This window comes from Microcebus murinus, chromosome 23, assembly GCF_040939455.1.
Source record: "Microcebus murinus isolate Inina chromosome 23, M.murinus_Inina_mat1.0, whole genome shotgun sequence".
In the NCBI taxonomy this organism is placed as follows: Eukaryota; Metazoa; Chordata; class Mammalia; order Primates; family Cheirogaleidae; genus Microcebus; species Microcebus murinus.
The window spans coordinates 27,125,888-27,151,268 of NC_134126.1; the positions used below are offsets into that span (position 1 = coordinate 27,125,888).

The window sequence follows — 25,381 nt, forward strand, 5'->3', positions numbered from 1 at the left end:
CAACATTACTAAAAAAGCTTTGAATTAAAGGCCTTTAGAGAATATAAAAGGAAATAAAAAATAGTTATTAAAATTTAAAAAAAATAAAAAATAAAGAAAAAAAAACATTACTAAAAAAGGGACATTATAGACACCAGGATAAAACAAAAGAAAGGAAACATGCTAACAGAACACTACTTGGTTTAGTGCGCAGTCATAAAATGCAAAAGTTATTATTGATTTAACCAAAATTGTGCAATAAGTACACGAGAAAGAAGAAAAGCAATGAATGAAAAGTAATGAAAAGATGATTAAATCTTTTTCTGTTATGAATAGATAACATCTAAAATAGATAATTTAAGAGAAAAATTTTAAAAATATATTATCTAAGAATATGAGGATAAATACCAGAAAAAAAATGTTGCAAGAGATGACAGTGGTTCTCTAGGAGGAAGGAAAAAGAATTGTGTGGGTACAGAAACTACACTAATTTGTTAAACATGAATATACTTTAAATTAATTTTAAAGATTAATGAAGTTGATAGGTCAAGAAATACATGTATTGGTAACATGGTTTATAATTTATAGAATTATGAACGAAAGTTAAAATTTTAAATATGAAATTTAAATTTAAAGTAGAAAGAGAAAATGGATAATGGAATGGAGGTGAGCTATTTATACCTACCTTTATTGTTTTAATATTTGTTTACATATACATATATTTATTTTAGGCAATTTTTAAAGGCATTTAAATAAAAGAATGAACTAAAGAATGAAGAAATAATTTAAATCAGTGTGAAAATAAGTCTGTGCAGCTCCTTTATAGTCAGAAGGAATGGTAAAGAAGGAAACATAAAGAATTAGCAGGTAAAAACTTCAACTGTTTCTTTTGTTCTCTTAAAGACTAAGGCTTGGGGTGAATAACTCTTTATCTGAGCACATTATTAATATGAAAAATAAGCATACCTAGCTATCTACTCCTCTAGTAGGATGGTGTGGAAGGCAACATTTCAGAGAGTGGAAACTTTATTTTTATTTATGAAATTAATTCATTTATAAAATGATGATATTTATATATAAAATTAATTTTGAAAGTGAAAAAATAATTATTCTTTTCCAGTCAATCCCAATATCCAAGCTAGTTTCTCCATATCAGTAAAACATTCTTAAACATAGCTAAGATCATCCACAAATGTTTTTCATGTACATAATGCATTTGAAACATCAGCTAACAACACAGTGACCTCAGCAAGATGGTGGAATAGAAGACGACCCTCAGCACCACCCCTCCCCACAAAAGTACAACTGGCAACATTCAAAGATAAGACTACCACCCTGAATTCACCAGAACTCAGGGGAGATGTGGAGTAACCCACCGGACACACAGAAACAAGAAAACCCACAATTTGTAAGAGGAAGAGTTAATTTAGACTATTCCACCCCGTCCCTTAGATTGGCATAACCCCACTCATGGAGAACTTCCCTGGACCCACAGTTTTCAAGGTGGGATGTGGGAATTGGAAGTAGATGTTTGCCTTCCCCACTGGTCTGGAAATTTTCAGGGGAAGCCCACTCCAGTCCTGTCCCATGGGGAGTGCTGGGAATGCCAGGAGGGCTGGACCACCTGGGGTCAATTGGAGACAAAGAGCATGGGTGCTGATCACAGCACCCGGCATGTGGATATTTTTTTTTTGGAGACAGAGTCTCACTCTGTTGTCCAGGCTAGAGTGCCGTGGCATCAGCCTAGCTCACAGCAACCTCAGACTGCTGGGCTCAAGCGATCCTCCTGCCTCAGCCTCCTGAGTAGCTGGGACTACAGGCATGCGCCACCATGCCCGGCTAATTTTTTCTATATATTTTTAGTTGCCCAGCTAATTTCTTTCTATTTTTAGTAAAGACAGGGTCTCGCTCTTGCTCAGGCTGGATGGCTCTCTTCCTCTTTTATAAAGCCACCAGTCCCACTTCCATGATAACACATTAATCCATTAACTCATAATCCATTCATCTATGAATGGATTAATCCATTCATGAGGGCAGATTGCTTATGATCCATCCAATCACTTCTGAAATCCACAATGTGGGTAGAATCAACATTGTTAAAATGTCTACACTACCCAAAGTGACCTACAGAACCAATGCATTCCCTATTAAAATACCATCATCATTTTTCACAGATATAGAAAAAATAATTTCACGCTTCGTGTGGAACCAGAGAAGACCCTGTATAGCAAAATCAATCCTAGGCAATAAAAACAAAATAGGAGGTATCAATTTATCAGATTTCAAACTATACTACAAGGCTATAGTAATTAAAACAGCTTAGAATTGGCACAAGAACAGGGACATTAACCAGTGGAACAGAATAGAGAACCGTTCTCATATAGCCAACTAATCTTTGACAAAGCAGACAAAAACATAGACTGGGGAAAAGAATCCTTATTCAATAAATGGTGCTGGGGAAACTGGATAGCCACATGCAGAAGACTGAAACAAGACCCACACCTTTCACCTCTCACAAAATTCTACTCACGCTGGAAAACAGATTTGAACCTTAGGTGTGAAACTATTAGAATTCTAGAGGAAAATGTTGGAAATACTCTTCTAGACATTGGCCTAGGCAAAGAATTTATGAAGAAGACCCCAAAAGCAATCACAGCATCAACAAAAATAAATAAATGGGACCTGATCAAATGAAAAAGCTTCTGCACAGCCAAATAAACTGTCAAGAGAGCAAACAGACAACCCACAAAATTGGCAAAAATTTTCGCAAGCTGCTGAAAACGTCAAGTTGTAAAAAGAAGAAAAAAAATAAATAAATAAATAAATAAAAAAAATTTTCGCAAGCTACACATCGGATAAAGGGCTGATAACTAGAATTTATTTAGAACTCAGGAAAATCAGCAAGAAAAAAATCAAACAACCCTATCAAAAAGTGGGCAAAGGACATGAACAGAAATTTTTCAGAAGAAGACAGAATAAAGGCCAACAAACATGAAAAAATGCTCAACATCTCTAATCATCAGGGAAATGCAAATCAAAACTGCAAGGAGATATCACTTATCTCCAGTAAGAATGGCCTTTATCAAAAAGTCCCCAAACAATAAATGTTGGCGTGGATGCAGAGAGAGAGGAACACTCCTACACTGCTGCTGGGACTGCAAACTGGTTCAGCCTCTGTGGAAAGCAATATGGAGATACCTTAAAGCGATACAAGTAGATCTACCATTTGATCCAGCAATTCCACTACTGGGCATCTACTCAAAAGATCAAATGACACTCTACAAATGGGACACCTACACTCGAATGTTTATAGCAGCACAGTTCACAATTGCAAAGGTGTGGAAACAACTCAGGTGCCCATCAATACATGAATGGATTAATAAAATGTGGTATATGTATACCATGGAGTACTATTCAGCTTTAAGAAGCAATGGTGATCTAGCACCTCTTGCGTTTTCCTGGACAGAGCTGGAACCCATTCTACTAAGTGATGTATCTCAAGAATGGAAAAACAAGCACCACATGTACTCACCAGCAAATTGGTATTAACGGATCAACACTTAAGTGGACATATCGGAATAACATTTATCAGGTGTTGGGCGGGTGGGAGGGGGAAGGGGGGCATGGGCAATATACATAACCTTAACATTTGTACCCCCATAATATGCTGAAATAAAAAAAATAGAAAAAAAATTAAATAAAAATAAAAAATAAAATCCACAATGTGACATATCAACATTGTGACATTTAGGATTAAGTTTCAACGTGAATTTTAGAAGCGACAAACATTTGAACCACAGCAGTGAGTTTCTCTCACAGTTCAAGCCCCTCTGTTTCATCTAAAGTTCAGTGAAAGCCCGCTACATATACGCCATGGCCTCCTCAGAGTGTGGGCAGGGAGATTCAACCGAAGAGGCCAACGTTCCCCAGGGAGTTCTGTGTACCAGGAGAGAGGAGACAGCCAGAGGAGACAAAATATATGTGAGAAAGAGACTTCAGGGGAAGCAAGAGTTGGAGGAAGTGATGACTTGAAGGAATAGAAGCCTCCAGAGTACCCAGAGATATAAGAGAGATCGATACAGTGTTTCTCCTCATGTGTGGGGCGGTTGCTCAAGCCATTTTCATTTAGGAGTGAGGAAAATGGCGGCCAAACCAGGTGGAAGACTTGGCAATGAGCAGGGGGCCGATGTGTGGGCTCCACCTTCACTTGTCTCTCCGAGGTCCTGCTCTGGGGTTGGAACGAGCAGGTCAGACACAAATGTGAACCCCCCGTGGAAGGCAACGGCGGAGCTGTGCTGGGAGCGAAAGAGGCAACGTGCGCAGGAGTTAGGGGAGGGCGTGACCCCCTCCCGTGGGGAGAAAGGACAGGGACTTTGGGTGTGTTGACATCTAATCTGAACCCAGAGGACCTGAGTGATGTTCACACGTGGACCAGGGGACCAAAAGCAGTCCAGGGACGCACACTGGTGGCCCACACAATAAAATAAAAGTATAACCTCATGTAATGGATTTGTCAAGTATTCTTGTTTCAGAGCCCTAAATGACCACGAAGTCAAAATTATATTTTTTTGGTATGTACATTTTTAATCGAAAATAACATCCCCTTTGTGTCCAGAAAAAGCGAAAACATGAGCCACAAGATGATCGGTAATTCTACATACACTCTTACAGCACTAAACTTTCACAAATTATCATTTCTAAATATTTCTTACAATTAGTTTCAGTGCCAAAGCAAAAGTAGCTGTGCCCAAATGAAGTGATGTGTATTGGATCATAGGAGGCAAGCCAGCAAGGTACCTTTCTCCTCCCTCTTTTTGGAAAGTTACAGTTCTTTCTCCTGCGTGGCCAGTCTTACGTTGTCTCTCTGTAGTTCCAGTAGTTCAATCTCCAGAGACAGTTTATACACCTCTAGGGCCATTTTCACATCCTCTAGGCTTGGCAGACACCGCATGAGCTTTCTGCCTGCGAGAACTTGCTCACAGCCTTCAGCGACCTCCTAAAAGAGAGGCGGGTGGTGAGTGTGGTTGAGAGACCTCTCCAAACCACGAGGGAGGGTGCCCCGTGACAATGGAAGGACCACGGGATCAGGACCAAGACCAGCCTCAGACTGGAGGTTGACAGGGGAAACTAGATAATCACTGTGGTCCCACGGTAGTTTTTCCCAGAGGGACATGGACCTGTTTTGTGACAGCTGCCCAGAAAGCTTCCAAAGAGACAAAAGCTATGTTGGTGACCCTCCAGAAGTAGAACAACGGTATATTATGTGGTTTAGAAAAAGTGAAGTTGGGAGTCAGTACTCTCGAGTCTGTGGGATGGTCCACTGACAGCTCAGTTGTTCCTATCTCCAGTGAGAGCCAGAGAACTCGCCACCCCTAACTCACCAGAGCGCTTTACGGCAACAGAAGGAGTTCTCTCAAGTCACTCAGAAATGAATCCTGACAAGTCAGATGCCACCGTTGCTGACCGGACAGAGCTTGGAAGGATAGCGCTAGTTTTAGGGGTCGACAGCCCAGACCGTTCATGAATTCTGCCACTTACCCACTCGCACTTGGGCATTGCTGGGTCCCAGGTTCTGTTCTCTGAGCAAGTGATATTTTTGGGACCCACTATATTATAGCCAGAGTCACAGTGGATGGTGACGCCTTCAAGTTCAACATACTGATGCTTATCCACGGACAGCTTTCCATTGGCTATTTCTGGTTTCTCGCACACAGCTAGAATGGAAACATATTTTTAAACAATCCGTAAATCTAAGAAGAAAGACATGATAACAGTCTAGTATAAAAAGAATGAACTGTATTTAAGGGCTACTAACTATTCTTTTTTTTTTTTTTCATTTTGATCACAATAATATGGGGCATGACTACTTATCAGACTTTGGGCTAAGCAGTTCATGTGATTATCTTGTTTAAGTTTCGCAATAGCCCCGTGAAGTGAGTGCTGCTATTGTTCCCATTTTATGTAGGGGAAAGTTGAGATACACAAAGGTTAAGAAATTTGCTCAAGGTCATAACATTTTTAAATAACACAATGGAATATTTTTAAAAGAAGGTACATGATCCCAAATTCTCAGCTAGGAAATTCTTACTCCTAGTCTTGATTGCTATAAGATTCTAAGTACAAAAATTTCCTTCTTGCCTATTATTCTCCTGTGTGCAATGGAGACACTGGTATCAAATGAATCCTGCAATTGTTCATAGCAAAATGATACATGTTAATAGCAAGTCTGTACCCATATAAAAATCAGACCCAAGGCCAGGCGAGGTGGCTCATGCCTTTAATAAATCCTAGCACTCTGGGAGGTCGAGGTGGGCGGATTGTTTGAGCTCAGGAGTTGGAGACCAGCCTGAGCAAGAGTGAGACCCTGTCACATGCCTGTAGTGTCAGCTACTTGGGAGGCTGAGGCAGGAGGATGGCTTGAGTCCAGGAGTTTGAGGTTGCCGTGAGCTAGGCCGATGCCATGGAGCTCTAGCCTGGGGAACAGAGTGAGACTCCGTCTCAAAAAAAACATCAGACCCAATTTTGATTCCACATGTCCCCATAATAAGCTGCAAAGTAGGAGCCCCCTGTCACACAGCACCTATGTCTTGGCAGGTGGGGCCCTGCACAAGGGTCTGGTGGAAACACTTGTCACTCATAGTTTTTGGAATTAGCCCAGGAGAGCCTACATTCATGCTAGAGCAAGTTTTCCATGAAAATTTTGCCATAAAGGTTCATAGGTAAACTCATATAAAATGTGATGCTTCTAGAATATTTCTGGAAATATATACAAGAAACTGGAATAGGGGCTACCTCAAGGAAGTTGAATTTTGTGACTAGGAGAAAGAAGTGGAGGAGATCGCCATTTGTGTGTGCTCTTTGCACTTTTTGCATCGGGTACCGTTTGCATATATTGATTATTTAAAATAAATAAAATCAACTCAGATGTTTTCATGCTGCCTCTGGCAGGGAAGACACTTTGCTTGCGGTGCTCTCGTGACAGTTCCACACATGTAGCCATGGCTGAAAAGGGGGCTGGATTTACCTTTACATTGAGGGGCTGAAGGTGTCCAGAGTGAAGAACTACAGGAGAGTTTTGCCTGTCCAACCAGAATGTATCCTTTATCACATTCATAAATAACGTCTTCTCTGAATATGCTGTATGTAGAAACTCGTCGATGATGTCCATGGGCAATAGTAGGAGGAAAATGGCAATCTTGATGGCGAGACATAAAAGCGAGAGAGTGTGAGCTTGGAGAAAACATAAAATAGCACATCCCAGAATGCGTGTGGTTTATAGGAGGCTTCATTCTGCCCTTCTAGCCTCTCTGCCCATAAGGTCACTTGGCCAAACCCACATATTCATGTAAACCTCGGGCTGAGGAACTGTGGAAAAGCTCGAGTGACAAGCCCATAGGTTTTCCTTCATCTTATTGACAAGCTCACTCAACTTCACATTGTTTAGGGGTCACTTTGACACGAAGGCTGGAGTCAGCCCCAAGTCACTTCATACACTTAGTCCCTTGCCAGCTAAATGCAGGGATGTGCATCGGTGAGAAACTGTAAGGAAGTTAAAACATCCACAATCTCTGAGTCATTGCTCCCCAAACAAAAGTGTCCATCCATCCTCACCAGGAAAATACTGCATTTTAAACACTTTAGAAAAGAGCTCATAAGAAGGAAAATGGTGACTTTCACATTGAAATAAAAAGGATATGATGCCAAGCACCTTTCTGGAAGGGAACATTGTCAGAGTCCACTAACACTGCATGAGAAAGTTAAATAAAATAAAGTAGCAGCGATGTCAGGCAAAGAACTATAGTAGTCATGAGCACTATACTAAGATGCTACCAAAAGCATGAAAAAAGTAATGACCCACAAAGAAGTATAAGTGAGATTGAAATGCTGGAATTTCCATGGCAGATGGTAGAAGAAGGAATGAAAGAGCTCAGGGAAGTGAGCGTGCTGCAGTGGACATATATGTACCCCGGAAAATCTGCCAGGTGATTATGTCACGTGGGAAGTCCTGGAGGATACAATATTTACCACGGCCATAAGGAATTCCCTGAGAAGAGGTACACCTACATCAAAGGCCAGAGCTGATGATGGTAAAGGTCATTCATGAACAAAATTTGCTGATAGCAATAGCAGAGAGGTGCTCATCTGCTTTAGAAGGTATGTGAGGGAAGGGGGCAAGATGGCCAAGTAGAGACATCAGTTGCCAGATAGTTCCAAAAAGAAGAAGTTTCAGGTGAAAAAGCAAAGCCCAGGTGAAATACTCAGGGAAAGGTACCAGAACCTGCTCTTACTAGAGATACTATGGGAAGAAGTTGTGAAGTAGAACATGAAAGAGCAATATTTTGGCAGAGACCAAGCCCTGAGGGATTTGGAGACCAATCTACAAAAAATAAGACAAATTAGCCGGGCATGGTGGCATGTGCCTGTAGCCCCAGCTTCTCGGGAGGCTGAGGCAGGAGGATCGCTTGAACCCGGGAGTTTAAGGCTGCTGTGAGCTGTGATCATACCACTGCACCCAGTCTGGGTGAGAGAGCAAGACTCTGTCTCTAGAATAATAAAAAATTAAGTTAAACTTAACATTAAAAAAAAAAAGAAGAGAGAAGCTAGGCGAATGTAAGCATTATAATGAATTGCAAGGACAGAGAGGCAACCAGGAGTGCCTGAGAGTTAAGAAGATTAATAGACCATGGCATTCTTAGGGGTGAAAATAGATGAGCAGCCCAACAAGGATACTACTTTATTTGTACCATCAAAAGAAATGGAGGATGGATGATCAAGGGGCTGATGGTATTTGGCCCAATAAAAAGTCACAATCCATTGCTCAGTGCCTGGACCTGGGCCAGTTTTCAGGCCTCATGATCACTGACTGAAGATGAATCTAGTTCCCAGTAGTGAAGATGCTACAGAACCCTGGAAAGTGTGTACATTAATGAGTCCCCCAGTCCTCTAAGAGGACCTGTGTTCTTTTATGTAGGTAGCTGTGCACTATAAAACGTGTACAGTAATCCAAGCATTACTAGACACAGGGCTGTAGTTGACGTTGATACCTGGAACCATCATGGCTCTCCTATTACACCACTTGGTGGTCATTTACATTATCCTGGAAAGTGTAATCAGAATAGACAAAATTGGTAATTGGCCCAACCCCCATATCAAGTCCTTGGCCCATGGGGTAAGAACTATCACATGCAAGAAAGCCAAGAAGAAACAACTGATAGTGCCTACCCACCTCAACCCCTCCCCAAAGCAAAGAAAGTAGAATTTTTTTAAAATACAATTTTATGGCCGGCCACAGTGGCTCACGCTTGTAATCCTAGCATTCTGGGAGGCTGAGGCGGGAGAATCGCTTAAGGTCAGGAGTTTGAAACCAGCCTGAGCAAGGGCGAGACCCCGTCTCTACTATAAATAGAAAGAAATTAATTGGCCAACTAATATATAGAGAAAAAATTAGCCGGGCATGGTGGTGCATGCCTGTAGTCCCAGCTACTCAGGAGGCTGAGGCAGGAGGATCGCTTGAGCCCAGGAGTTTGAGGTTGCTGTGAGCTAGGCTGACGCCATGGCACTCACTCTAGCCTGGGCAACAAAGCGAGACTCTGTCTCTAAATAAATAAATATAATTTTATATCTTTAGGAGTAGGAGAGGAAAACTGGGGAAATTAGTGGCACTAATTTCTTAAACAGCTAAAGATATAAGAATGGTCACCCCTATCATAACTCCATTAAATTCACCTGTCTGTATACTACAAAAGTTAGAAGAGCTCTGAAGAATTACAGGGCACTATTAAAAACGCAACAGCATTTTAGCCCCTATTGCAGCCACTGTACCAAATGTGGTTTCTTTGCTAAAGTAGATTAATGTAGCTTCAAGTACTGATTTTGTAAAGGCCTCCTTTTCCATCTCTATCAGAAAAGAGGATCAGAAATAGTCAAGAGCATACAGTTGCAGTTTTTTCCCTGGGCTATGGTAACCCTCCTGCCCCTGTCATCATAGAGTCTGAAGACATCTTGGCCATCTGGATATCCACAGAAAATCACATTAATTCAATATTTCAATGGCATCATGTTAATTCTACTAAATGAGCAAGAAGTAGCTATCATGATGATGCTCCAGATTATAGAAGATAAAGATTCAGGGATTTGCCATGCCAATAAAACTTTTAGAGGTGCAGGGTTCAAGAACACTAGGATATCCCTTCCAAACTAAAGTCAAATTACTATAAATTGCATATCCTACCATGAAGAAGGAAGCCCAGCACCTAGTAGTGCTTTTCAGATTCTAGGAGGCAGCATAATCCATTCTTGGGAATAGTGCTCCAACGAAAGATTGACAGGTTTGAGTGAGGCCCGTGTTAGGAAAGAGCTCTGCAGTGACATCATCCCTGTTTCTTGGGCCTCAGGACCCTAGAGAGACTAGTGTATTGGGGGTGACTGTGGTTAAAAAAAGGATGCAAATGTCAATGGGACAGTTATACCACAGATCCTTGAGATCCTGAAGCTAAGGCCACACACTGCAGCAGAGAATTGTGTGCTTTTTGAAATATAACTCCTGCCATGTGGCTTGGTCCCGATAGAGACAAAGCTCCTGACCTTGGGTCATCGAGTGACCACACAGCCAGAAGTACTCATCATGAGCTAGGTCTGTCAGACACATCAAGTAGGTTACAAGGTCAGGCAGACAACCAACCATTATCAGGAGGAAGTGGTGCATCTGGGATTGAGCATGAGCAGGACAAGATGGCACAGGTGGGACTGGAAGACTTGGCACAAGGAGATCTAGGTTGGAAGCCAGTAAATAGAGAATGGGCAGGAAGTATGAAGATTTTTATTTTGTGTGTTGTCACCAGAGCATCCCCAACAGAAGAGGCATTGAACAACCAAGTAGAAAAGAGTGTCTCAGCCAGTCGAAGTCAGCAATTCTCTGTCATTGGTCTCACTGATGCCACCATAAAAGGAAGAGAAGCAAAGTGGTCATAGTAGCATGAATGGAAGATAAACATGGGCCCAATGGCATGGACCCCCCCACACACACCAAAGCTAATTGTTGTCACTGAATTTCCAACCTGCCAGCAACAATGCTAAATCTCTAATATGTCACCACGCCTTGCGGCAACCAAAAAGCCATTTGCAAGCAGGTTGATTGTAGTGGACCCCTTCTACCATGGAAGGAAGAACAATTTATTCTGATAGAAATAGGCAAATATTGCAGGTATGGATTTGCTTTTCCTGCCTGCAGGACCTCACTTAGCACTGTTATCTGAAGGATTACAGAGTGTTTGAATAATTGGCGTAGGATCCACCACATCCAACCAGAAGACCCAGACATGGCAAAAAGAAGTGACCACAGTCGTGGAGTCCACTACTTAGATTACATAATGCATCACCTGAACCTGCTGACCTGTGGGAACATTGGAATGGCCAGGGAAAGGCACAGTGGAAGTACCAGCCGGGAGCCGATGCTTGACAATGACGGGACACTATCTTCCAGGAAGCAGTATCTACTTTGAATCAAATATCCACCTTTGTATGGCTCTGGGTCCCCAATAAAATAAATGCATGGATCCAGGAACCAGGAGATGGAAGCATGAGTGGCCCCAATGACCATCACGGTTAAGTGATTTGGGGAGTTTGTGCTTCTCGTGCCTGAAACTCTGGAATCTGTAGGTTTAAAAGTCCTGGTTGGCAAAGTGGAAACATTTCTACCAGGGGAGATAGGGGTTTTCCTATTAATTTATAAGCTGCAACTAATGCCTGGCCACTTTGGGCTCCTTTGGTCTTCCTGGCCACAAGACAATAAGAGAAACCATTATCTTGGCAGGGGAATGGGTCCTGACCATCAATAGATGGGGCAATCAAACACAAAGGGGGAAAGGGAGGCATGTGTTTAGCACTGGAGCCTCTTGGTAGGGGAGAGGGAGGAATTTCACATGGGGCGACGGTCTGACTAGAAGACTCAGAGGCAGCAGGAAGAAGCAGTTCAGAAAGGCAAATTCAAATAGATTTGGACGGGTCTTGTTCTGCAGATTAAGACAGATGCATCAGAAATAAGTGAGGAAAAGAGAGTAAATCCAAAGAAACAAAACACAGTAATTGAAAAGTTCAGCTTATCTATTAGATGTGATCTTATTCAAAAAAGAAGAGGAAACTGGGAAGGTCAAAAAGAATGGGAACAAACAGTAGGAGGGAAAAAGAGAGAGTTGGATCTACTCCAAGAATCATGCAGGGTATATCAATTTTTTTAACCTAATTTTAAACATTCTTAATAATCCCCATCACAGTGATAAGAAGAAGCTCCCAACATAATATAATTCTATGAGCTCTTACTGTCACCGCAGGATGGTGTACGGGGACTCCATGTGCCATCTGACTGGCATGTAACTGAAAGTCTTGAGAACCCAGGACATGAATATGAAAGCTGGTCTCCATAGAAATACGTGCAGTTATTGGCGTGACGATATTTTCTTTGTTGAGTGATTTCACCATTCTTTAGCTGTGGTATGGGGCAACATAACTCTAAAAAAATAAAAAAATAGATTACTCTTCTATTTTTAGAAGAGTGATATTTAGAAGAATATTTACATATTTTATTATTTATATATTTTATTATTATATAGTATCAATATACTTCTATATTTAGAAGAATAGAACTCTTCTATTTTTAAAGCACATTTTTACAGATGTGCTTTATTAAGTAATTAAATCAATAAGACCATAATGGGTAAAATAAATATAACCAAGAGTGTAGGTTTCTAAGCAGCTATAAGCAATACTTTGTTATTTAGGTGGTGGCGATATGTTTTGTTAAATATATTTTTAATTTAGTGCTTTTATTAAAATAGAAGGGGGGGTGGGAGGGGGCATAATGCAAAAAATCTTTAACACTTCTTGGAGGGAGGGCAGACCACGAAGAGGAATGTGGGTTTTTCAGGTACTTCCTTGGAGGAGCTTGGAGTCTGGGGGTGGGAGGGGGCTCCAGGTCCCCCACCCTCTTCAGAATAGACCAGCCCTGCTTCCCTCTGTTTACATTAACAGCTTCCTCCTAAGATTTTCTTGGAGAATAAAAAAATTCTACTGCTTAAAAATAAATACATAATAAAAATAAATAAAATAAAAAGTGAAGCTACTGGTTAGTAAAATCACCCTGAGGAGGCTCCTACGGCTATTTCCACGCTTGGAAGACCTCACCACTGAAGAGGGGCTGGGGAAACAGGAAAAGAGACTCAAAACACTTCAAGTCTGCTCTCCCTGTTCTTGATTTGCTAAAAAAAACTCTGATCCAGTCGTTTCCCTCCAACTCAGCAATTTCATCGGTAGCCTCCAAAATGAAAAGGCATATTAAAGCCGTATGAAAAGGTCAATTTTCAAAAATTTTCAAGAGCAATGACAAATCACATTCATAAACTTATAGTTGTATTAGGGTTGCGTCATTATTAGGTTCTCTGTTAACTTACACTTCGCATGTGACAAGGAAGAAGAAAGTTCTCAAAAGTTTATTTCCACCTGAAAGCTACTGCATAGAAATAAATTTAAATTACTGGTTAGGGCAAGAACTTTTCTTTCTTGATGCAAAATGTAACAGAAAGAGCTCTTTAAATTCTTTCACTTTTAATACAGTTGGGGCTGATATACGGATATAATTTTTCATTCATTAGGTATAAATACTTTAAGATAGAACCTGATATTGCCTAATATAAGAGAAAACATCAGAACAGAATAATATGCTCTGTTTTCCACACCAGGAGCTTGGCCAGCACTACAATGGGGTCTTTGAGGCATGCTCCAATGCTTTCAGTGCTCATTTGTTTATGAATTACAATAAAAATGCCCAACATTCATATGGTTCCTATATTCTAACAACAACAATATTTATGTAATGCTTTCCAGTGCAGAAAATTTTTAAATATGTTAAGTCGTGAGTCTAAATTTATATTTGATCAGATTTCGTAACTTGGAAAAATACCATTTCACTTCTGCTTTTTAAATAGTTACAGATGTGCTTTATTAAGTAATTAAATCAATAAGACCATAATGGGTAAAATAAATACAACCAAGAGTGTAGGTTTCTAAGCATCTATAAGCAATACTTTGTTATTTAGGTGGTGGCGATATGTTTTGTTAAATATATTTTTAATTTAGTCCTTTTATTGAAAATCTTTCATTCTATTTCCCCAAAAGGAGTCTGAATCATTGCAATTAACCTTTGTTAAGTAATCTCCTGATAAGTTGATCTAAACTATCACTTTTCATTATTTGTGCATTTCACACATTTTCCAAATCCTGATCTGTAGCAGCAAATTCCCTGTATTCTGGGTGTTAGTGTCTTCACCTCTAAAATGGCAAGGTTCTGATAGACAAGTAGAAGGAAGCATTTTCTTCCTTTCTTGTCAAATCTACTGAGGCCCATAAAATAGCATCCACTTGCCCTACAGCTCCTCATTCATTCCCATGACCAGAGGACGTGAAACTGAAGAAACTGTCCTTTCTGGGGTCAGGAGTCAGGGTCTGTCTTCCAGAGGCAGGTAAGTAGACCCAGCACTGTCAACCTGCCATCTCCTGGCTCAAGAGGCATGAGACACAAGTCACCTTGCAGCTGGCTGTGATCATTCATGACTGTTTCACAGACTTTTGGGGCCCAGAACCCCAAAGTCTACAGCGGGGAGGTACGGGCTGTGAAGGAAGTCTGATCGCAGCAATAGCTGAGCTGTATTCTCTGTTCTAGTTTTCCCAGCAGGGAAGCTAATACTTAATCTGCATGCTACTTGCCTTCTGAGTCTATTTCTCATTGCATTCTGATCTGGGATGCGGAAAGGTAACAATTTCTCGGCACCTCAAATTCTAAGTTTATGGTCCCTTCTGACGATAACACTACACTGTTGTGTTGCATTAATACAATTCTAAATTTATTTTGAAGGATAAAATGACATACATTTAAGGTGGAGAATCCTAGCACATACTGGACATTTAATATACAAACATATTAAAAAACATAAAAACTCACCCTTACACCCTTTGTAGGGGGTCCAACTCAGATTCTTTTGACAAGTCACAGTTGTAGGCTCATCCACGGCGGGTTTGTAGCCAGGAAGACAGTGGTATTTTAACACAGTCCCAACATCATGCAGTTGGTCTTTTGTTGGCTTAGGATAGCCATCCCAGGAAGCATGTGGAATATCTGGTAAGTCAGTACAACTATCTATGCATAAAAAGAAGGACAAGTAAAAAGGACACTGTTACTAGGACTGCCACAGCAATCAACGAGCCTGTCCTAGCAAAGGGCGTCTTGTGTTCATTCAGCTTATTGTTGGCTCTTTCTCGTCGTATGGGTCACTTTTCCCTGCTTCTTTACGTGTCTGATCATTTTGTGTTGAAAATTTGACATGTTAGATAATATCTTGTGGCGACTATGGACACTGATTTTTCCCTCAACGCCTTTGGGGCCCATTGTTGTTTCCTTGTTCTCTTATTAGTTAATGACTTGACCAGACTATTCCAGTTGAGTGTATTTCCACCAAAGTGTGCAACATCTGATAGCATGCCTCTGAGAGCACAGCCTTGGGCATGCATGCACACAGTCTTCCAAACAACCAGGGATGTTGGTGGTTTTCTCTTTATCTCTTTTCCATGAGGCTCTTGGCTGGTCTGCCTTTGTGGGTATTACATACAATTGTTAGACTCCAGTAATTGTTAACTGATTTCTCCATTCTTTTTAAATAATTCAATAGGGCATAAATTGCCTCACAGTCTCTGATCCAGTTGAAGTTGGGCTCCTTGGCAGGGGCAGGGTGTTGACAGTCTTTGAAGCTTTCTCCCTATCTTCCCTGGAAAAACTTCTGTCCTGTGGATCAGGAGCTGGGGGAAATCAGGGAACTCATTCTTCACCAGATGCCTCACCAGAGTCCTTCCTATGATGTAGGAGCTATGGAGAGGGGAATGGGGGGGGGGCAGTAGGAACTGGTACTGCCCACCACCAAGTATACATATTCCAAAGACCAAGCTGGGAGAATAAGATCTGCCAATATTCACAAGCTGTCAAATCTACCCACAAAGTTCTTCCATTCCAGGAAGCTGGGGAGGATAGGAGATGTCACTTTGCTACTGAGCCCACTGGAACAGCTCTCCTGCAACATAAGCCATGCAGGAAAGGAGGACCAAATTCTTTACCACTTTCCCACCCAGATCCTTTCTATATAATGGGAATTGGGGTGGAGGAGCAAACACTGAAATTTGGCAGCTGCCACCAATCCAATATAGGTCTTCGACAGCATAGAGTTTTGGAAAATGCTATCACTTAATGTTCACTGGTTGCCAAATCTACCCCACATACATTTTACATGCCAAGGAGCTGGGGAAGATGGGAAGTGTCACTTGTAAACCCCACAGAAACAGTTTTCCCACATGGTAGAGCTGTTGGGGGCTGTATGCAATCTCTAGCTCTAATGCAATGGCCTCCCAGTGTTCATAACAAGTCACCCTATATATGGTGAATAAATGCGTCTCAATTTGCTGTAAGCACTTTGATCAATCTCCAGAGACCTTGAATGGTTTTCATTGTTGATTTTGATCAGCTCATTAGACACCTTTACAGTGAAAGTTCTCCTTAAACTCCTCACATCACTGTTCCAGATGTTCCCAGGATATAGTTCTTGACATTTCAAAAGGGCAAACGTAAGAGAACAAGGCATCAATGGCTTCCTCCCCTTACCAGTTGGATGATCTTGGGCAAGTCATTTAACCTTTGTGAACAATTTCCTCATCTGTAAAATGAGGATAATAATAGTGTCTATAATCAGTAGGAGGATTCACTGAGTCAATTCTTGTTATGTACCTAGTCAAGGTTAAATTATCGTAATTATGATTATCATTATTTTTATTAATAATAATCCACATGAGTTTATGACCACAGAGTGTCAGAATCATAGCTGGTCCATACAATATTTTTGTGCAAGTTAGAAGAAGGCATTTTTCCTCAGGACATTTTGTTATTTACCTTTCAAAATAATTATCATAATATGATGATTTTGTTAGAATAAGACAATTTTCTATCAACTAGCAGAAAATTGTTGAAATAAATATACTAATCCACAATGTCTACAATGTCAATGCTTCCCTTTAGGGTTAGAGTGTGCACAACCTGCACAACTGTATGTAGCAGCCATTTTTACTGATATGTGACCTTGTACAAGAACTGAAATCATTCTTCTATTCGACAGGAAAAGGAAATTATTGATCTAAAGTTAAATTTTTACCGTAATTCAAAGTGGGCCTAGGTATGTAAGTATACCCACACAAACATTTCTGGTTACCTTTAGATGCCAAACACTGAAATTCCTTCATGGTCCATACTTACTGGGCTCACAAGTAGGAGGAGGAGGATCCCACTTTTTGTCAGCTTCACAATGTATTAAACTGCTGCCTTGGAGAATAAAACCTTTCTGGCAGTTAAACACAATAGTGTCTTTATAAGAATAGATGGGTCCAAATCCAGAGATAATACTTCCATGTGGCACATTTGGCTGAGGACAATTGATTTCTAAAGAATCATAAGAAAAGACAAGTGAATTTTAAAAAAGAAATGACGATGAAAGTACTGCTACTGCTAATCCAATTATAACACAAACACCTGATATAAGTACATGTTAAGTAGATATAGTGAAAACATTTTAAAGTGAATATATAGAGAGAATACAGAAACAAAGTGATATACCTACAGCCAACTGATCTTTGAAAATTTTGACAAAAACATACATTGGGAAAAGGACACTCTTTTCAATAAATGATGCTGGGAAAATTGGACTGCCATCTGAAGAATGAAATTAGACCCATATCTCTCACCCTTTTAAAAAATCAACACAGGATGGATTAATGACTTGAATGTAGGACCTGAAACTATAAAAATATAGAAGAAAACCTACGGAAAACTCTTCTGGACATTGGTGTAGACAAAGAATTTATGACTAAGAACTCAAAAGTACAGACAATAGAAATAAAAATAAACAAATGTAACTTAAGCTACAAGGCTTCTGCACAGCAAAATAAATAATCAACAGAGTGAGTAGACAACCTGCAGAATGGGAAAAATGTTGCAAACTATACGTCTAACAGGGAACTAATATCCAGAATCAGCAAGGAACTCAAACAACTCAACAACAATGACAAAACAATTAACCCCATTAAAAAATAGGCTAAGGACATGAATAGACCTTTTTAAAAGAAGACAAACAAACACCCAACAAGCATATGAAAAAAATGTTCAATATCACTAATCATCAGAGAAATGCAAATTAAAACCACAATGAGATATCATCTTATACCAATAGAATGGCTATTATTAAAAAGACAAAAAAAAAAGATGTTGGCAAGGATGCAGAGAAAAGGGAACTCTTACACACCACACCGTTGGTGAGAATGCAAATTAGTACAGCCTCTATGAAAAATAATATGGAGATTTCTCAAAGAACTAAAAATAGAACTACCATATGATCCAGTAATTCTACTTCTGAGTATCTACCCAAAGGAAAAGAAATCATATAAAAAAGATACTTGCACTCAGATGTTTATTGCAGCACTATTCATAGTAGCAAAGATATAGAATCAACCTAAGTGCTAATCAACTGAAGATTAGATAAAGAAGATATGGTATATATACATAGTGGAATACTATTCAGCTATAAAAAAGAATGAAATCATGTCTTTTGCAGCAACATGGATGGAACTGGAGGCCATTATTTTAAGTAAAACAACTCAGACACAGAAAGACAAACATCACATGTTCTCGCTTACAAGTACTCCCACTTATAAATACTGTGTACACAAGGAAGCAGAGTGTGGAATGATGGACAGTGGAGATTTGGAGGGGCATGGGGGTGGATGATGAGAGGTTGGTTGGTGGGTACAATGTGCATTGCTCCGATGAATGCCCTGAAGGCCCTGACTTCATTACAATGCAATATATCAATGTCGCAAAATTTCACTTGTACCCCATGTTAATATATAAATAAAAAATAAATGAGAAAAATTAAAAATTAAAAATAAACTGTATACTTAAATCTATATATATGTATATACATACATATATAATATATATTGTATATATTGCATAATATATAATATATATGTGTATTATATGTGTGTGTGTGTGTGTGTGTATATATATATATATATATATATATATATATATATGTATGTTTTCAGTTTCTAAAAACCTCAGCAAAATGAGTCCCCATCATGTTGGTCCTTGTATGAGATGATTATGGATAACTCCTCCAACTACACTACCAATAAAAACCAGTCATATATAACCCAGGAGAAACAGTTACCTCCAAGGCACCCAGAACTTCCAATATAAGGGCCAAATTTCCTGGATGATTTTGGTTGTGGGTCAGTGGCCCATCGTAACAATATGGTGTCATGCAAAGGCAGCCAGGATGTCAGAGACCTGTACCCCGACAGGGAGAGAACAAACTGACCCCACCCCCTTCCCCACATAGTCAGTCATCAAGACTTGTCAATCCTACCACCTTAGTTGGTCTATAATCCTTCAACTTCTCTCCAAGCCCACTACCATAACTACAGTTAACACGACCTTTACTACTTGGCTGGAGGGTTGCAAAGGTGCTGTCTTAGTCTATGTCTACAGCTATAACAAAATAACTTAGCTGGGTAGTTTATAAATAATTGAAATTTTTTTTCTCACAGTTTCAGAGGTTGAGAAGTCCAAGATCTAGGCACCAGCAGAACCGGTGTCTGGTGAGGGCTTGCTCTCTACTTCCAAGATGGCGCCTCCTTGCTGTGTCCTTACATGGAGGAATGGATGGAATACCGTGTTCTCACAAAGTAGAAGGGCAAGAAAGACCAGGGCTCTCCTTTCAACCTCTTTTATAAGAGCACTAATCCAATTCATGCGGGTGGATCCCTCATGACTTAATCACTTCACAAAAGGCCCCGCCGCCTATTGAAAGTATCACATTGGGTCCGAATTCTAACACAAATTTGGAGGGACACAGTATTCAGACCATACATAGCAGGTGCCTATTGGTTAAGTTTTATCTCTCTTCAGATTGTTGTCCATCCTGCAGCCAGATTTATCTTTCTAAGATGCAGCACATTTACCGTGTTTCCCCCCAAATAAGACCTACCCATCAAATAAGCCCTAGCAGGATTTCTAAGCATTTGTGCAATAGTAGCCCTACCCCGAAAATAAGACCTAGTGATAGGCGGTGGCTACGCAGCGCATCTGCACAACCCATGCATTTCGTCTTGGAGTGGGAAAGAAGATGAGCAGCCCTTCTCATCTGCCCCATGAGAGCTCTATTGCTTGACATGAGAGATTGGGGCCAATGGTTCTAAAGGAAACAGAGTCTCAAGAAATTCAGGATGGAATTGGGGGTTTGGAGAGTTATGATGATCAGAAGACGACTTCACTATATTTGAATACATGTAGATTGTTGTACCGTACGTAAAAAAAATAACACATGCCCTGAAAATAAGCCCTAGGGTGTCTTCTTGAGGAAAAATAAATATAAGACCCTGTCTTATTTTCAGGGAAACATGGTACTCCCCTAGCCTTTCAATGAACCTTTGTTATGAACTCCTGAGAGTGGCATACAAGGCCCTTCATAACCTGGCCCATGCTAACTTTTCCAGCCTCAGCTCCTGCCCTTTCCACTTCTTGCAGACCTGACTCCAAGCACTTTGCACTCTGCAGTGTCATGTCCTTTTGTGCCCCTGGTTTGATTATGTTCTGCTGTAAGTCAGAAGAGTAAGTGATACTGTGTGAATTTAGTATCAAAGCAAGATGCCTTAGATTAGCAAAATAACAATACCAGAATATATCTTCTGGCTTAATTTTTGCTTGCTTTGTCCTTTTGGCCTTCTGGTGTTCAGTAGGTTTCGCTTACACTATAGGCATATATGATTGACATGACAAGTGCTAACCGATAGTTCCAGTTCCACTTCCTGAACAAACAAAGGACTACATTCCCCAGTCCTCTGAGGCTTCCCTCTGGTTCTAGATAAAAGGCTGCAATGGAAAGTGGTATGTGGTCACATATACTTGCCTTTCTCTCTTCCTCTACTGAAGAGATTGTGAACCACATTTTAATAAGGAGGTAACATAAGATCAAAGCAACCTGGATTGCCGAGCAGGTTGCTAAGCTAACACACAGACCACAGCTGCTCTGGAGAATCTCTGGGGCACACAACACACTCGGTATGAATGAGAATGAACTTCACCGAACCAGTGAGATAGGGGTGCTGTTTGTTACTATATTCTAAAAACAGCATGCAGTAAGTATCAGCTGGCCAAATAAATGATTGCATCGGGGTAATAATTAGTCTTTGAATTGTTCCATTTTCCCAATAAATTATTCTTTATTCTTCTTTTAAACAAAGGAGAACAAACAACTTAAAGGAGAATCCATCCTTATGACTTACGTTCGCAGGTAGGAGGGCTGGGGCTCCAGACACCTATGGTTTTATTCTCCACCGTGCAGGAAATGGAGGCCTGGCCTATGAGCGAGAAGCGGCGGTCACAGCTGTAGGTGACAGAGGAGCCATATGTGTAGCTGTCTTCTTTTCCACCACTGTGCTTCCCATTGCTGATGTCTGGAGGGGACTCACACTTGACAACTGATATGAGTGAGTGAAGAGAAGGAAATATTCAGGGCAGGCGTTATCACAGATCTAAAAATTCATGCCAATTCTAATGGAGAGTACACATAGAGGCAAAGATGCACAGGGACTTTATAACCTAGCATAGTTTAAGTTTACAGTCAAGTCAGAAGAAATCTTTACTTACTTTCACACTGTGGGAAAGGGTCACTCCAGTCAACTCCCTTATCTCGGACCTCACAATGACTAGTGGCTGAGCCAATTAAGTTATATCTGAACAAGAGAGAATCAAAGATTTTAATGGAATTCTTCCTACCCCAAATTAAAATGGAAAAAGGGGATCTGAACAGATAGAATTTTTATTCAATGTCGAAATGAAGAAATAATGTCACATCCCTTTGAGCACTCCATTTAGTAAAATTTCATCACTGCAATGAGGTGTGTTTGTTCATTTGTTCTTTCATTCTTTAGTCTATTATTGAGCATCTACTAGGTGTCAGGCATGCAGTTCATCCAGAGCTCACGTAGGACAATAGAAGACTCACTTCAGTGTGTTCTGCAATTTTCTTTGGTTGAGAGTAGCAGCTAGATTACTGACCCCAAACTCTCATGATCTCTGCTTGGAAGCCTCCCACTGATGTCCATATACTTGGCTTAGGTGGCAAGAATCCTAAGAGAATTCAACTGAAAGACTATTACAAAGAATGAATGAATTTAGAAAGTTACCTGAGATATCAAACATGCAGAAATCAATAGTAAGTAGGTAGATAGAAAGACAGATTAGGTAGATAGATAATCAACCATTTAGACTACATAATGGGAAAAAAAAAACAAACCTTTAAAGTAGCAAACATAAAATACCTAGGTTTGAACTCTTCAAGAAATGCAAAATCAATGCAAGGAAAACATTGAAACACTCCTGAAGAAAGTAGAAAAAACACTACGATGAATGGGGAAGCATAAGACAGGGTAGAAGAATATGCCGAAATATGACACTTCAGCATAAGGATTGTTTTGAGTTCAACACACTTGAAAAGCAGCAAGACGTAAGAACGGCCCAACGAACTCCCATTTTCTTCCCGAAAGCAGGAGATAAAACTCCCACATGAGAAGATACCTCCCTGTACCAGAAGGAAAAAAAAAAAAACATTCTTACCACTAGAGACAGGGAGTCAAAGTCAAGAAAAAAAAAAAATGTACAAAAAAACTTTGTTAAAATAATCCTTATCTTTCTTTAGCCTTTCCAAATACTTTAGTTACTTTTTCACAATTACTACTCTTTGTTCAACAAGTATGTAAGCCCAACCACTGTTTAGGACTACACTCTCCTGAAAAGGCTCCTATGTGCATGTAAAAATAAAATCTGTATGCTTTTCTCCTGTTATTCTGTTGTATGTCAACTTCATTCTCAGGCCCAGGAGAGACGTTCAGGGGGCAGAGGAAAAGATTCACCTTCCCTACAGCAACATACGTGTTTGTACCCACAGAGACTCAACATCATAAAATATCTATTCTTCTAAAAGTAAGTTAAAAACAATCCACCACTGATTTAAAAATATGCCTAACTTTCGGCCGGGCGTGGTGGCTCACGCCTGTAATCCTAGCACTTTGGGAGGCCGAGGCGGGCGGATTGCTCAAGGTCAGGAGTTCGAAACCAGCCTGAGTGAGACCCCGTCTCTACCAAAAATAGAAATAAATTAATTGACCAACTAAAAATATATATACAAAAAATTAGCCGGGCATCGTGGCGCATGCCTGTAGTCCCAGCTACTCGGGAGGCTGAGGCAGTAGGATCACTGAGCCCCGGAGATTGAGGTTGCTGTGAGCCGGGCTGACGCCACGGCACTCACTCTAGCCTGGGCAACAAAGTGAGACTCTGTCTCAAAAAAAATAAATAAATAAAATAAAATAAAAATAAAAATATGCCTAACTTTAAAGTTTATATAGAAAAATAAATAAGTATTGTCAGGAAAACTTTGAAAAGGATAAGCAATAGGTAAGACTACCTCTATTGGCTATTAAAATGTATTATTAAGTCCTTGATAATTAAACAATTGGGAAACTTGTACATGAATATATAGACAAAACAATGACATTGACACTGAATAGAAAGTCCAGAAATAGACCGGGCGCAGTGGCTCACGCCTGTAATCCTAGCACTCTGGGAGGCCGAAGCGGGCGGATCGCTCAAGGTCAGGAGTTCGAAACCAGCCTGAGCAAGATCAAGACCCTGTCTCTACTAAAAATAGAAATTAATTGGCCAACTAAAAATATATAGAAAAAATTAGCCAGGCATGATGGGGCATACCTGTAGTCCCAGCTACTTGGGAGGCTGAGGCAGAGGATTGCTTGAGCTCAGGAGTTGTAGGTTGCTGTGAGCTAGGCTGATGCCATGGCACTCTAGCCCGGGCAACAGAGTGAGACTCTGTCTCAAAAAAAAGAAAAAAAGGGCATGACACATAAAATTCTATGCAGTTGCAAAAGGAAATTAATGAGGAAGCTCTCTATGTACAAAAAGGGAAACATCTCCAAATATATATTGATAAGTAAACAACAAAGCAAGATTCAAAACTACACTTGTTATTGGAAAGAAAGAAAATAAGAATATTTGCTAATTGCTTAGCTTGTATTTGTATAAGGAAACACTAGAAAGACACATAGGAAACCAATAAAAAATGGATCCTTGCTGGAGGACGGGAAAGAATGGGGCGAATGGAGACAGGATGGAAGCGAGAATCCTCACTGTCTGTCTTTTTACATCAATTTTAAATTTTGAAATATATGAACACATTCGCTACTTTAAAAATTAACTTAAAAGAATGGTTTCCAGATTACCTCACACTCACCCTTCTAAACAGCTGAATTCGATTTGTGATCCAAAATAGAAATCTGTCTTCACTTGCACGTTCCCATGGGGTAAATCTCCTGGGTTTCTGCACCGTTTCTCTGGGAGAAAAAAAATGAAATGATGATTAGGGACCCAAGCACTCACAGATATGGCATCATATTAAATTAAGTTTAGCCTAAACCTGCCTTCCTCCTTACGTATTTGAAGTTAGGCCTAAAGGTTTCTCTTGTACATGGTGAACTGTAACTTAACTGGATGTGTAAACAGGCTGGAACCTACTCTTGTGGCAATCACCCAGTTTTGGCTAATCAAAAGGGGCCAACTGTTCGGACCGCGTTCAAATAAGACAAACACTGAGCTGTTAACTAGTCCAACTGTTTCTGTATCTCACTTCCATTTTCTACAATCATTTTCCTTTTTCGGTCCATAAATCTTTAGTCACATGGCAGCACTTGGAGTCTCTCTGAACTTGTTCTTTCTGAAAGCTGCCCCAATTCGAACATCATTCTTTGTTCAATTAAATTCTGTTGAATGGGCCGGGCGCAGTGGCTCACGCCTATAATCCCAGCACACTGGGAGGCTGAGGCAGGAGGATTGCTTGAGTTCAGGAGTTGGAGACCAGCCTGAGCAAGAGCAAGAGCAAGACCCCGTCTCTATAAAAATAGAAAAAAATTAGCCAGGCATGATGGCGCATGCCTGTAGTCCCAGCTACACGGGAGGCTGATGCCACGGCACTCTAGTCGAGGCAAGACAGTGAGACTCTGTCTCAAAAAAAAAAAAAAAAATCTGTTAAATGTAATTTGTCCAAGGTTTTTCTTTTAATAGATGGTGTCAGAAAGTGGGATCTGAAGTAGAACTTCCAGCAACCACTGGGAGCATTAAGCTACCAAGTGTGGTACTCGCCAGGCCCAACGTGCCCATTGCTCTCTTTGCAGCAACTGGGGCTGGTTA

The 25,381-nt window shown here is 40.4% G+C and overlaps 1 protein-coding gene across 3 annotated transcripts in view; it reads right to left on the minus strand.

Moving 5' to 3' along the window:
• Positions 1–4,537: 4,537 nt before the first annotated feature.
• The window catches only part of LOC105869167 (C4b-binding protein alpha chain), a 29,214-nt gene continuing 8,370 nt past the window's right edge, over positions 4,538–25,381 (minus strand). For all 3 annotated transcript variants that reach the window (XM_075996895.1, XM_075996894.1, XM_012760835.3), the window contains exons 4-12: positions 24,429–24,528; positions 21,770–21,855; positions 21,406–21,600; positions 17,321–17,503; positions 14,972–15,166; positions 12,298–12,486; positions 7,004–7,174; positions 5,518–5,693; positions 4,538–4,975 (exon numbers count right to left, since the gene is read on the minus strand). In XM_075996895.1, the coding sequence (XP_075853010.1) occupies positions 4,802–4,975; positions 5,518–5,693; positions 7,004–7,174; positions 12,298–12,486; positions 14,972–15,166; positions 17,321–17,503; positions 21,406–21,600; positions 21,770–21,855; positions 24,429–24,528 (1,469 nt within the window). In that variant the 3' untranslated portion in view covers positions 4,538–4,801. The remainder of the gene's footprint in view (positions 4,976–5,517; positions 5,694–7,003; positions 7,175–12,297; positions 12,487–14,971; positions 15,167–17,320; positions 17,504–21,405; positions 21,601–21,769; positions 21,856–24,428; positions 24,529–25,381) is intronic.